General features: G+C 38.3%; 1 protein-coding gene across 1 annotated transcript in view; it reads left to right on the top strand.

The window, feature by feature from the left end:
- Window positions 1-2406: 2406 nt before the first annotated feature.
- VWDE (von Willebrand factor D and EGF domains) overlaps window positions 2407-14940 on the top strand; it is a gene marked incomplete at both ends in the record, with an annotated part of 65384 nt that continues 52850 nt past the window's right edge. The window contains 3 exons of the mRNA XM_080936514.1: window positions 2407-2476; window positions 5849-6033; window positions 10543-10774. Coding sequence (XP_080792640.1) covers window positions 2407-2476; window positions 5849-6033; window positions 10543-10774 — 487 coding nt within the window. The remainder of the gene's footprint in view (window positions 2477-5848; window positions 6034-10542; window positions 10775-14940) is intronic.

Genomic DNA, 14940 nt, shown 5'->3' with positions numbered 1-14940 from the left:
TCTTCTTCTTCTTCTTCTTCTTCTTCTTCTTCTTCTTTCTTTCCTCCTCCTCCTTCTTCTTCTTCTTCTTCTTCTTCTTCTTCTTCTTCTTCTTCTTCTTCTTCTTCTTCTTCTTCTTCTTCTTCTTCTCCTCCTCCTCCTCCTCCTCCTCTTCTTTTTGTATACTTTAAGGGATATACTGACTTTTTCCATTTTTTAAAATTTTTTCTTTTCCTTAGTTTCTTTAAGAGATTTTAAAAAATTTTTCTCTTTAAGGTCCTTCAATATTTTAATAAAGTTTGTTTTAAGGTAATTTTGTTGTGTTTTCACTGTATTGAAATATTCAGGTTTTGCTGTTGTTAAATAGCTGTGATCTAGTTAGGCCATATTGCCCTGGCTATTGATTATGCTCTTATAGTGGAGTTTAAAATTGAGATGATTATAGTTCCCTGTGATGATTTTGAGTTTGTTTTTGTTGGATGGGTGTTTTGTCCCTTGGTTTCTGTTCTTTTTGGCCTAGATTTCTGTTGGCCTGCACGGCCCAATCAGTAGCGAGTCTCTGACCAGGTTAGGGATGGACTTCTGGGGCTAGTCTGGCCTTTGGTGAGTAGGGGTCTCTATTTTTCTGACTGGTGTCACTGGCACTTGAACAGATAAGTCTTCCAGAGTTGGGGGACAGTGGCCTAGCAGCAGGTCAGGCATTGAGGTATGAAAGAGCAGTAGAATTGGGTCTTTGGGGCTGAATCTAGGGAGTTCAGGTAAGGATGGGTAGCTCACTTACTTGCTGTTGTGGCCTGCACCAGGGCAGGAGAAGTCCACGAGAGTTAAGGGCAGGACCCAGGTCATGGGATGAGGTGGTGTAAGTAGTAATGGGTCTTTGTGACTGAGTCTAGGTAGTGGAGGCAGTTCTGCTAGTAAACTGGTCACTCCCTGTTTTTTCTGATGGTCTACTAAGAGACAATTTCTCTTTCATGTTATTGGGAATAAGTATAGAATTTAACAGCAGAATTTCTTAGTGCGGGCGGTATCCTGTGTCTTCTGCATTGAGTCTCACCTTGTCTATATAATTCTATAGGGAGAACTGTGATCTGAATTCAGCGGGTCCCTCCAGGAAACCCCTTTTTCACCAATGTCTCTTTTCCCTTCAGGTCAGGGGAAAGTCCTAGGTGATAGATCAGGGGGCTCTGGGTCTGAAACTTCCAGAGAAAATCTCTGGAGGATTTGTTTTAAAACATTAAACACAGGCACATGAACACACACACACACACACACACACACACACACACTCACAATTATAAAAGGATCCAATTTCTTTACAGAGGCAACTATACCTCCTCAGACTCAAATGACTCCCAGATTTGCCAGCAACCAGGAAGGTCTTGTCCTTTGCTAAGGAATCCTGGGTTAGCACTAGACTACTGAGTCAGCTATGGGATTCACGTACAAATACACTCAGTCTCTCCAATCAGGAAGAGCGGGCACCCACAGACATCAGTTACTGTCTCTTCCTGCCTCCAGGACTCATCAATGAATTCTAAGACAACAAAGGTGTCTTCTCACAGATTCACCGGAAGAAACAAAGCAAAGTAGCAGAAACAGTTGGCAGGTCAAGACTGCATTTATCCTGTCAAAGGAAATGATGGTTCAGGTTGTAAAATGCTTGCCCTGCAACAATAAGAATTTTATTCCAATCCCCAGAGCTCTCTCAGAATAGCCTTCTTGTAATCATTGTACTTGCCGAGATCCCTGGACCTCAGTGGCCTACCTTCCTAGACTATTTGTTAGGTTAAGCTGAGAGACTCTATCTTAAAATCATGTCACCAGTGCTTGAGGAATGACACCTTCGGTTGGCCTCTGGTCTCCACCGGGAAAGATGTGTTTATAACCAGATGGTGATGTCTTTTTCCTGGAATCTCAGAATTTAAGGGGCCAAAGAAGGAGGATTGTACGTTCAAAGGCAGCCTCATCTAAGATGGGATGCCCTACAGAAAAAGAATAACAAAAAATCCTTTGCAAACCTCACCAAACAGTCTGGATTTCTTGGAGAGCTTGCATTTCAGCAGTGTCTCACCTTTTGTTAGGACAGTCAGATCTTATGTCAGAGCTAAATGCCCAGCTTTCGGCAGGCTATGCTAATGCAGATGACATCCTGAAAGATGGGGTATTCAAGACCTGCCCTGTGCTCTGCATCACCACAGACAGCTTGGGCGTGGCTTTCAGAGAGCTTGGTAGCCAGGGTTGGGAGGAGTCTAGGGCTGGCGCTAGGGACCAGAAGTCTCCCTTCGAAGGACTGATTTGGTATAAAGGACTCAAAGCTCCTATGAAGGCTGGGCTGGTACAGACTCTGAGAAAGTCCGGAGAGCAGAGGGCTGAGGCCAGCCTCTCCCGATCTGTGGAACGCGCGGCAACGCACGCGCAGCCCCAGCAATGCAGGGCGGAGCTTGGTTAAGACTGGTGACCACACTGATGCTCCTGGTACCGGGAGAAGGCCAGCAAGGTAGGTGGCTGCACAGGGCGCATAGCGGCGCTGCTGGTGCTGAGCCTTAGGACCAGCTTTGCTGTTCAATCAATCAGTGGCTTACCCTTGACCTGGCACCATGTCGAGCCTTTCTCAGCCAGCTGCTCCTGGAGTTTTTTTAAAGGTCAGGTTGCCCGAACTTCGTTTTGGAATCCCTTGGTTCCTTTTTGGTTTCTTTTGTTCTGTGTAGATCTCCCGAGCCTTAAACGCCTTTAATTTGCTGCAGGAACCTTTGCTGAATCTGCCGGATACCATACGGGAAAGTGGATCCGAGTTAGTTAGAAACTAAGGATCGCCACTCCCAGGCCACCTCTGGAAGTAATTGGTGCACGTTGCTTCTCCAAGTACACGGCTGGGTTAGTTTTGTGTTTGAAACCTTTGCATCATTTAGTACAGTCAGTTTTCTGCTGCGAAAGGGAACTTGATGGGAAGAAAATCCTACTTCATCAAAACGTGACAGAGAAGTGTACAGCAGAGTGACGTTAATGACACAAAACAGAGCCACGTCCCTTAACCTTTCTGAGCGTCTTTGTGCTCTTGCTGACAGGAATATTAAACAAAAGGTCACTTAGTCTTGTAAGTCAGACTTTTTTTTTTTTTTTTGCCGGAAGTATATGATGCGCACAGCTACCGCAGCTTGAAGAAAAGCCACATGTGCCAGTTTTAAAGGCTGAAGATATAATTGTCTTTGTACATTCATGTCAATCTTGAACAGTTTTATTAACAGAAATTTGGCCTGAAAAAGCAGGAGTGAGTAAGAGGCTGGCATTTCCCACGTTGTTAATAATAATAATAATAATAATAATAATAATAATAATAATAATAATAATAATAATATCAACACTTGATTTACTTCTGAAAATGCATTTCCTTAACCAGGTGGCATTCATCTGTGGCTTCTTGGGTTTGTTATATTTTCCAGGTATTCAGAAAATGATTTACTTAAACTACTGTAAATATTCACAGGCTAGACAGTGTGACTGGATCCAGGCATCTAGTGTCTAAGGGCAGATCAGTCATAATACCTGTCTTCTTAAAACCGTTTGTTTTAAATCATTGTTCCTGAGAATCTCTGAATTTTTTTCTTTCTAATTCTTTATAAAATATAGAATGTGTTTTCGTCAACTGTAGTCAACACATTGTGTTGGAGAATATTGTAACTTATTCCTTGTAGATAGTCTCAAGCCTATTACTTACTTAATCAACTTTTCCCTCCCTGCTTCCCTTCCTAACCTATAGAAGGAATGCCATTAGGAATTTCTAGAACTCTTGAACAATAAGTACTAATTATACAGCCATTGTGTTTCCAGAAAATGCTTTTAAACTTATTTATTACTTTATCCTAATATTTAGAAAGACGTTTGTAAGTTCTAAACGCAGACCACATGGATCACTCACCTAATGTGTGCTCTGGTCCTAATGTGTGCTCTGGTTTTACTATAGCCACAAACATGTACAGTCATTTCATAGTTATAGGTAACCATGACTTTTTGTTTTAGGCATTTGTTCAGTCTGTGTATTTTGATAAATTGGATCATATTAAAAAATAATTTCCCCATAATATAATGTTTTAAAGATGTACCATGATACAGTGTGGACCAAAACTTCATTTATTTTTAAAGTTGAAAAGTATTCAACTTTCAAGAGACAGTGTGCACTTTGTGCACACATTTTTCTGTCAGTGGATTTATTTGCTCTGTTTTTCTGCTTTTACAGATAATATTGCCACAGCATCTCTGTATACGTATTTGTATGAATGCAAGTTTTAAATTTTACCCAGGGAGAGGTTTACTAGGTTAGAAGTAAGCTATGATTAACTATTTTCAGAATGGTGGTGTCTTCTAAGAGTGGCTGAACTGTATTATATTCATATAGCAAATTCCTATATCTTAATTTATCTACATACCTGCTAACATTTGGAATGACCTGACATTTTTATTTTAACTAACCTAGTGAATGTCAGCTTGCATATTACATTGTGGCTTGGTTTATATTTCTCTGGTGACTAATGATTTGAAGCAAGTCTTATTAATTTGTATAATGACATTTCTATGTATGTTTGAAAAAAGCTCTACTTAGATCTGTATCCTTAAAAATATGAGTTCTTGAGTGTTTAGGTTTTTTGTTTTGTTTTTTGTTTTTGCTGTTGTTGATTTATAGAGTTGTTGGTATACATTAGAATTGATTTTCTTAACTTCAGTATAATATGCAATTATTTTCCCCATTTTATTCAAGGATGATTCTTTTGTTTTTTATATCCTTTGCAGTAGAACATTCTTAGATTGTTCTGGAGACAAGGCTTTCCTATATAGTGTATGCCTCCCCGAAACATTTAATCCTCCTCTTCAGTGTGCTGGGGTTACATGCATGCACCACCATGCTGAATTTATATTTTAAATTTTTGATGAAATTTGATTTCTATCTGATTAGTGTCTTAACATATTTGTCAACTAATTCTCAGCTTTAGAGAATTGTGATCTGCCCGTTGGACTAAACCAGAAAACAATGCATCATAAGTAACAGGCAGGGGCAGGTCATTTGTATATGTTACACTGTGGGCCTATCACTGATAACCTGACACATTCTCTCAAAGTATTTGAAAGCAAAGTATTGTAAATCTTATTGCACACCACGTACTTGACCTAAATCACACCAAAATGTGCTTAACACGATTAACAAGCAGTAGTATGAATATACATGAACTTTTGTTTGGGGGGGGGGGAAACACCGAGGCTTTTCTTGAAAGCATGTCAAATCCTGACATCGGTTGACTATGACAGATTTGCAGAGCTGTTTATTCAGTACTGGACAAAAATAAGCTGTCCTTACATGAGAACCTAAACCTCATCCTAATGCTTACTTAACCATATGATATATTTTACAGCTACAACCAGCCTTTTGGGACTTTTTCCTCCCACTAACTTGCCTCATCTAGTCCTAATATGAGGGGAGTTGTTTAGTCTTATTGCAGCTTGATGTGCTATGTTTGGTTGATATCCCTGGGAGGCCTGCTGTCTTCTAAAGAGAAAGGAGAAGGAGTGGAAAGGAGGTCGGGGAGGGGGGAGGGAGGGCAGAGAGACTGAGGGGTGGAGGGAAAGGGAAAATTGTAGTCTGGATGTAACTAATATATGAGAAGAATAAACAAACAAAAATGACTTTTAGAAGCCTTTTTTCTTTACTAAGATTATTTAAACTTTCCACTCAACATTCTTTAAGTGACAAACATTTTTAAGAAGGAAATTATTTGCAAATGTATGTGATTGCTTTGGGAGGGAGAAAAAAAATATTAAGCATAGACTTAATGCTGGTGAACAGAACACATGATGTAAAAATTCTCCTCTTTCTGTCTAGCTCCGGAGTGCTCTCCTGGAGGCCACCAGCTTCTTCGGAGTCCTCACAGAAGCATCCACTTTGACTCAGTGCATCTCCAGCGTTCCGCTGCTCAAGCCCTGATCTGTGACCACTCCCTCACCCCCGGATGGTACCGATTTCTCATCTTTGACAGACCCGCTGAGATGCCTACCAGATGTATTGAGGTACTTTCCCTCTTACTAAAGTGTTATATTCATTTTTATTAGATCAATTTGATTTGAAACGTTTCCATAATATCGACTTTCATCATAATTGCTATGATAGTAATGTTATGGTCCATTTGCTCCACAAAAGGTTTTTTTTTTTCAAATATATTTTGAGAAAAAAATCTCTCTTTAATTGTTTTTTTAACTTTTTATTATTTTTATTGAATATTCTCTGTATTTACATTTCAGATGTTATCCTCCTTTCCCCAGTTCCATTCCTCTCCCCCTCCCATTACCTCCATGAAGTCCACAAAAGTCTTAAACCGAAATGTCTTGGATAATTTCCGCACCTGTAGAACACCATGTAACAGAAATCATTCTCCATCCAAGTATACAGGTTATATAGGTTCATATGCTTAAGTTTTCTGGTTACCCCATTAGCCTGGCAAAGAGCCACATTTTAAACATAGGTCCAGGAACATAGAAAAACTGCCATTAAGGAATGCTTTTGAAGTTTTAATTCAATGCTTTTCAGTCACTACCTGACATTTCTTTTCTCGAATCAAAACCCACACTTTCACCATCTATTTTTTAAGTGAAGAAAACTCATACTGCCAGTGAAATTTCAAGTCATCTTTCACACAATATATATGTGTGTATGTGGGGGGGTTAATATTGGATGCCTTTTTTAATTGCTTTCCACTTAGTGTTTGAAACAAGATCTGTCTCTGAATCCTGCCCTCCCCAACTAGGCTAGATTGTCCCAGGGATCATTCTGTCTCTACCTCTCCAGTGCTGGGATTTATAAGCATGTGCTACACCTTTTCGTTGAAATAGATAACACTGAGGCTCAAACTCATGTCTTCATGTTTGTCCATCAAGTACCTCATTAACTTATCTATCTCCCTGGCACTCAAATAGTTCTTGGTTCCACTCTACGGACAGTGTACCAGTTCTAAATCAGTAACCTGGAAGTCTATGGCCTCAGCACATAGTTTCTGTTCTTCGAACCCACTATGTGTACAGCCTATGTGTCTTATTTTCCTTGACTTGTAAACAGACAAGCATGGGTCTTTCAGGTCACATTTAATTCTATTTTTTTATTATTATTATTTTCATTTTGCTGTCCTGGGAATTAAACCCAGGATATCACACACACTAGGCAAACACATTGCCATTCTGCTACATCTCTAACCATGTTTAAGATCTGTACATAAAATCAAATCAGAGGTGGTTTTCTGAAAGTAACTTTTCCCTGAGCTTTCTTCTACACAGGTTATGATGCTTTTCATTCTGATAAAAAGTCTTGCTTAATCAGCCCAAATCCTAGCTAACAAGGATCTTTGAGAAGGACATCTCCCCACCCCCACAACCCTGAAAATTGCCTCAGGAAATAAGCATAAGAAAAATAAGTGTAAAACACTGTTTTTTGAGTATTCAACAACTACTATGGATTTAATTGAGAAATCTAGTTGTCTGAATCATGATTTTCAAATGAGAATTTACCAGTAGTTCAGGTAATCATACTAACATAGTACTGACATCTCCCCACCTGTTACTTGTGATTAGTTGGTGTTTCAAACAGCTCCTGTTACTGCTGCTATAGTCTTGTCCATATAATCTAAGGAAAAGAATATGTTTAAATATTGTAAAAACAAACAAACAAACAAAACCACATTGTTTCAGAACCCATGTCTGTGGCATCAAAATGGTAACAAAGTATTTGAACATGGCATTTATTTTGCAACTAATATGTTCCTTGCACTGTAGGTATTGTAGATACCTCACTTGATTTCACACTGTGACTTTGTGGTAGCCAAGAAACCTCATTCTGAAAATGCGGATGCAGACAGAGTTTGAATCATGTAAACCAAATCATTACCATTGGGGGAAGAAGAACATATAATGTTGCCTTATCACAAGGCAGGAGTTTTTTGCCTTATCACAAGCATCTATACAGCTCAGTGGATGGTTTCTATGGACTGACCAGACAGTTTTTGGTTTTTGGGTTAAATATGATGCTTTGTGACATGACTGTATCATCCAGGAAATGTGTCCAAATGGAAAACCATCACTAATGATGTGGAGCCACATTGTACTGTGCTATTCTTACTTTTTAATCTAGAAGACACAGAGCTACTAATATAGAGCTGGGGTGAGAAGGTACCATGTAAACTGTCTTATTAGATCATCATTTATCTTATTTTCATTGAGGGTTCTTTAGATGCAGACTTTCCCTGTCTCAGCACCAAAACAAAACAAAAACTCAGAAAAAAGTCTTCAGTTTTGACAATATTTAATGCTAATGTTGTCATTGTAGCAGTTTTATTTTCTTTTATTTGTTTATCTGCTTTTATTCTTATCACTTTTGTAACCTGTTGTTTGAAGGAAACTAAGCCATCAGAATTTAAAAGAGAAGCTTGAGAAAAGTCGTGGGAAAATCATAACCTTCTTAATATTTGGGTTTTCTTCCTTTCGCTAAATTAATTGACTCACGAACTTTATAGAAACATGCAGATAAAATGGCTTTCTTCATTTGTGGCTGGAATTCAGCACATGGTCACATGTCCTCATGGTGTTGGTGGTTAATAAGTGTCCACTGTTTACATTGCCTCAACAGTTAAGTGAAAAATCAATAATTTTTTTTCTTTTTCTACAGGATGATACAAACCCATTAAAATAAGCTTTTGCTTATTGGGTTGAAAGCACTATACATGAATCATAGAAAACACAAAAGAAAGCACAGGGAATATAGCATAGATTTTTTTTTTCACAATCCACCTTCCTTGTAGCAATCATTAACATGCTTCCTCTGTTTCCTCTTACTTTACTTTTACAGCATGGTTTAATAGATAATTACATCCATCATTAGCATGTTCCTATACTGTAAACTATTTCGTGTGACTTTTAGAAATGATGTGTATAAACATTGTAATTTTAGTATGATTAATAAAATTTTTTATAAGTAAAATTTATGAAGACATCTTTTAAGGTGTTGGGATATGTACTTGCTATTTAAAACATAATGATAATTTTAAATTTCTGTAGCAATAGATAAAAATGCATCTCTTGATAATGCATATTCACCCATTGTATGTTTGTATTTCTTTTGAGATTTATAAGATTGTGGTCTTAGAGTTTGTGAGTAAACAATATGACCTGAATAAAAATAAGAATAAATACAATAATGCAGCAATAAATATCAGCATAAAAAATAACTAATAGCAGCATACTAAAAAATAACTACTTCAAATAGTTTCTTCATTTAATTCTTATTTATTTTATATTTTATGATTATTAGTGAATCATAACTATGAACTTTTCCTTTATAATTTTCTTCTGCTTCTAAATATGGAGAGAACATGATTAGTGACTGGTTAATGATTATTGGTTATTTCTGCTTAGATGCTGCATTTGCATTTACGCTTTAGCTGAGCTCTTTAAGCAGGTACTGCTGTCCGTACCGCTGTCTGCTCAGTACCAGAGAAGGATGATGGGTGCCTTGTCCAAAGTCATGAGTCTTTTAGGACTTCGAAAAAAAATGTCTGTTTTACAGCTTAATTTGTCATTGAGTTAAATTTTTTTAACCTGGAAATAATCTTTGTCACTACCTCTCTCAACTCCACCTCCTCAGTCCATGTTGTGTGGCTGCAGTTCATAGGTCCACGTCATCTGGCCTGATCTCGAATCATGGGTGCGACTTTGCAGTTTGCACAGTGGGAGTGACTAATCTCGGGGAGGTGGGGGAGGCAGGAGGAAGTCAGGTGCTAGTCACAAGACTAGGCCAGAGTCCCAAGGGCCATCTTGGGACTGCTGCCACACCCACTCTCCACAAATCTTGATAGCAGGCTTCAAACATGTTTTGACTCCACTTTCCAAGTTGCTAAATAATTTTTCTATATCAGATTGTAAGTAACACCTTTCTTCTCTCATGGTTTTGTTTCACCTTGGCTCTGAATTAAGATCAATTAGATATTATCTCCAGCAATTGTCAAAAATTCTCATGGCCAGTTGTCGACTGTGTGGGCTACATACTGATACACTTCCAGTTCAACTTGCTTTTTTTTCTGTATGTGAGCTAATTAAGTAAATTATCAGAAGTTGAATTTCTCACTTATAATAAAATTGTAAAATAAAGAGATTTACATTGAACAGGTTATGTAGTATTAATTAATTTTATATTACTTTAATGTTCTTTAAATTTACTTTCTTATGAAGTACACATATAAGTGGTCATGTTTTGCCTGAATGTATGCATTTATACCACATGCATGTTTGGTTCCACAGAAGCATCCCTGGATCTGCAGTTACGAATGGTTATAAGCTACTATGATGATGTTTGTATTGAGTCCCCGTGTTCTAGGAGACCAGAGAGTGCTCTTAATTGCTGAGCCACAAGTTATTTTTTTTTGCAAACTCATTGATAATTTACTATTTTGAAGATTATTCAGAGAAAAAAATGTCAAGTTTTTCCTATTTGTATGAAATTAAGTGACTTTTCCACTTTTCTTTTCTCTGGCACGGAAGATGAACCGCTGTGGAACTCAGGCCCCCATCTGGCTGTCTCTGGGTGACTCAGAAGCCCTGCCTCTTCCCGGAAAGATCAAGAAACTGACAGCTTGTGCCACTTGGCAGTTTTTGGTTAGCACCGAAAAAGACTGCTGCCTCTTTCAATTCCCTGTGTCTGTACGAAACTGCGGGGGCTTTTTTGTGTACTTACTGCAACCGACTCAGGGATGTATGGGCTACTGTGCTGAAGGTAGGGGACCATCTAAAACACTGTGAACTGCTAACCATAGAGATGTACGTGAGTTCGTTTGCGTTCTGAATAGGCTGCCATGAGCTAATGTGAACAGGAGACTTGGTATAATTTCCTTGATAAATTAAAGCCAACTTTCTGGCTTACTTAGAATATTTATTAATCTCTTAAAATGCTCAAAAAACACGATGCCATAGTAAAGGTATCAAAGTAGATGTACTGCACATAATGCCTGTGCAGCTTAAGAAGCTTGTTTTCTTCTTGACCCTTCTCTTCCTAATTAAGATGTGACCAATAGCAAGAAAATACATGAAAAAATGTGGACTTCTTAATTATTTTATTTTTCATTAGCAATTTACTGAGTTTATACAGAGGCAAGCATTACTTTAAGCCTTGGTGTTGGTGAGTGTCAGAATCAAGTTAAGTATGATCTCTCCTACAGAATACCCCACACAAGTCATAAATAAGCTAGATATAGCTCACAAAGAATAGGATGCTTATCCATGCATTCCATATTCAAAGTTTTTCTAAAGAAGAGTTTGCACTTGCATTTGTGATGGACTGGAATGTAGTTGTCTAGGGTCTACATAGCGCTAACCTCCAGTACTACGAAAACTGTAAAACTAGAAAACAACAAAGCAACATCCAATCATGTTTGTAGCTTCTGTGCCACCTGGATAAATAAATCCCTTCCTTTTGATTGTGGTATGGACTACAGCTAGCGTTCAAATAATAGTGTAGGGAAAAGGAAACAGAACAGTGACTTCACAGGAAGTAGACTGGCCGATGTGATGTTTGGTTATAGTTAAAGATGGAACCGGAGGACAACGTGACCATCTAAAAAACTGCAATCTCCTGGAGAGCAGATGAGAGTTATAAATTTCAGAAGGAACAAGAGCCAGAAAACACAGAAAAGAGTGAGAAACGCTCTTGTAGACTGACGAGACACTTTCTGAGTGCTGCTCTATGCTTTCCTGGGATGGATACTGGGGCAAAAGGGAAGAGTGGGAAAAAATTGTTTGATTTTGTTTAATGTAGTTCTCAGATCAGCTTCCTTATTTTGACAAATACATCCTGGTCTTGTTGTATGCTAATATTTTAGAAAATGGCTCAGAGGTGTATATGGGGGGGGGGCTTTGTGTTATAATTTCTCTCTTTCTCTCTCTCTCTCTCTCTCTCTCTCTCTCTGTGTGTGTGTGTGTGTGTGTGTGTGTGTGTGTGTGTGTGTGTGTGTGACTCTAAAATTATTTTAGGCTAAAATATTTATTTTAAAAAACTTGTTCTGAAATTAACGTCTTATTAATCACAGGAAGCAGGGCATTACAAGAGGCATAGGCTAGCACAAGGACATTGTCTTCCAAACTAGTTTTGAGATCTGTGAAAACAGCTGATGAATCTGAATAGATATCTGGATGAGGAGAATTAAGCAGACATGAAAAAATATGATGGGGACAGGGTAAGGAGGCTATACCAGGAGCTGAGTTCAGAGAACCAGAGGTAACAGCTGTAGGAACCTCAGTTCATTTAAGAACTTAGGTTGAACAGGAACCACAGTATAAAGTCTTAGGGGATTTTCAAGTAGATTGATAATGCAACTGGAGGACTGTATGCTAACGACATTATTCCTGGAGAAAGGATCCTCTTGACTGTTGCATTTGTCCCATAGAGAAGCATGGAAGGGGTAGAAATGGCTTGTGCTAACGGCAAAGCAAAAGGAGCAATGAGCGTAGATGCAATTCTCAGACAAAATATGCATATATTACCTCATCTGTTTACATTGTTGGAGTAATATTTATCTTCTAATCAATAAAGCAAATAAAGCATGTCCTTAGTATAGGTTAGAGCATAAGTTTAAAGTCTTCCATAATTCCATGGGGCATTGGTACCTTTACTGATTGCAATTAATCATATTAATGGCAAGATTAAAAGTTGCTGTGGAAGAGAATGCCGCAGGCAAGGGAAGGATGTAGCTCACCAATCTGGAGACCATAGGGAAAGCCTCTTCATATCAGGGCACTGAGAGCTGGAGGGTGCCCAGACCATGGTCAGAGCGAGTGGGTCAGGATCACTAAAAGCAACAGCAGGCAGAATACCCTCGGGGATGTGCTTAGGGTGAAAGCACAGCTGAAATGTTGGGTTCCCATGAGCAAGGGAGAACACAGAAGGCTTCTAGGGTATGTATGGTAGGAGTGACATCATCGGAAGCTCTGCACTATCTTATAAGTTTAGAATGAAAAGGGGAGCTCAGCCTACTGCTAAAAATAACTTTGGAGAAACTCACATGGCATATAAAAATTATAATGGATTCAAGGGGACACAGGATAGCAATTCTAACTCTGTAACACCAATTACAAACTGAGAGTCGACACAATGCGATTGCAAAATAGTAGAGGGTAAAGACTATTAAAAAAGGAAAAACAAGTTTTTTTTCCCTATGAGAAAATACCAGTTATATATCAGGATATAGCAATTCAAGGGACTGAAACAGAACCAGATGCACACTGTGTGATGCAAAACTAGTCGATCTTATATTCAAGGAGAAACAGACAAGCCTCCAATTAGATTGCACATCATCAACCATGCTGAATAATACGATGAAGCCAGCAGAAGCAAAGAGGACTAGAGCAACTCTGTCAACCAATTTGACCAAAGTGACTTTCAAGGCAGCTCCACACAGGGGAAGCGGAATAAACATTCTTTCTAAGTGGATGTACAATATTTATCAAGATATACATCATCCTGAGCCCAAATCAAGAAAACTAGACATTTTAAAAATGAAGTTAATTAAAATTAGTATTGATTGAACATTTATCTTATAAAATAAAAATTTACAAATTAAGTGCCTCAACTTCCAAATTTAGAGACTAAAAGAAATAAAAATGAGAATCAGAACAAGAAGGTGAAGAAATCAACAGAAGTCAATAAAACCGTGGTTCACATAAACAACAGACAGTTTAATCAATCAAAATATAGTTCTTTCAGTAGTTTGATGAAAGCTATAATTCTTTATCCACAAGTATGGTTTAGAGAAGACCACATCAGGACCAACTGTGTAGAGCAGGCAGTAGATTGTATGCTTAGTTTGCTGGAAGGGTCATTCTCTGGAACACACAAATAGAAAGGGGTTTGGGGAGGAAGAGAAAGGGGGAGAGAGAAAGAATATTAAGGACACAACTGAAAGAAGTCACACATGAGCTCATACAGACAGCAAACACAAGGTTTAAATGGTCCGCAGCAGGTCCTCTGTATAGATTTTGTTATAACGTTAGCTGAGCATTCTTCTGGGACCCCGAATTGGGAGTATGAGCGGGTCTCTGACTCTGGTTCCTGCTCTTGGGACTCTTTTCCTCCTGTTGAGTTGCTGTGTCCAAGTTTTTGGTTCTTCTTATCATATTTTATTTTGTAATGTTTGACTGCTAGCTCTTAGCTGTTCTTTTCTAATGAGAGACAGGAAGGGGGTGGGTCTGAAGTGGAGAAAATGTGGGGTAGAACTGGGAGAAGCAGAGAAAGGGGAGACTATAGTCAGGATGCACCGTATGAGAAAAGTTCATTTTCAGTAAAAGAAAAAAGGAAAAATAAAAGTAAAGGCACAGAATCCAGAAAAAAAAAATTGGAGATAATACAGATAATATGAGAACAAAAACTTATAATTATGAACAATTCTATTCTTACTTTGACGTCCTAGATGAAATTTTAAAGTTACTTAAAATATGCACGCAGCCATAATCACTTAAAAACAATGGCTGTGTTTGTATTCAAGAAGTTATATTTCTAATTCAATACTATTTTACCCAGGAGCCAGACCAGTTTGAGTGGGTATATTCCAAACATAGTAAGTGGAAATAATAACAATTTTATGTAAAAAAATTATGGGTAACTGAAGAGAAATCTCTAGTTCTGAGGGACTAGAGCTAAGCCTCTGAGAGGCGAGTGCTACTCAAAGCCACCAAAGACAAACATACAAGAGAAAAATAGTATTCCAAAAATTTTGGGAAGCTTTAAGGTGAAAAGGTAGCACTTGGGAGGCTGGGTGAGTTTATTTATTTGAGTCAGTTTGGGTTATATAGCAAGTTCTCAGCCAGTCTGGAGCTAATAAGTGAAACCTTATATTGAGAACAAAAATATTGTGACCCAGTTGCAAAAATTTTATAGGCCAAGAAACCCAA

This window comes from Micromys minutus, assembly GCF_963924665.1.
Source record: "Micromys minutus genome assembly, chromosome: 23".
Classification (NCBI taxonomy): domain Eukaryota; kingdom Metazoa; phylum Chordata; class Mammalia; order Rodentia; family Muridae; genus Micromys; species Micromys minutus.
Note: the sequence above shows the minus strand (reverse complement) of the source record. Positions and strands in the feature narration are given on the sequence as shown.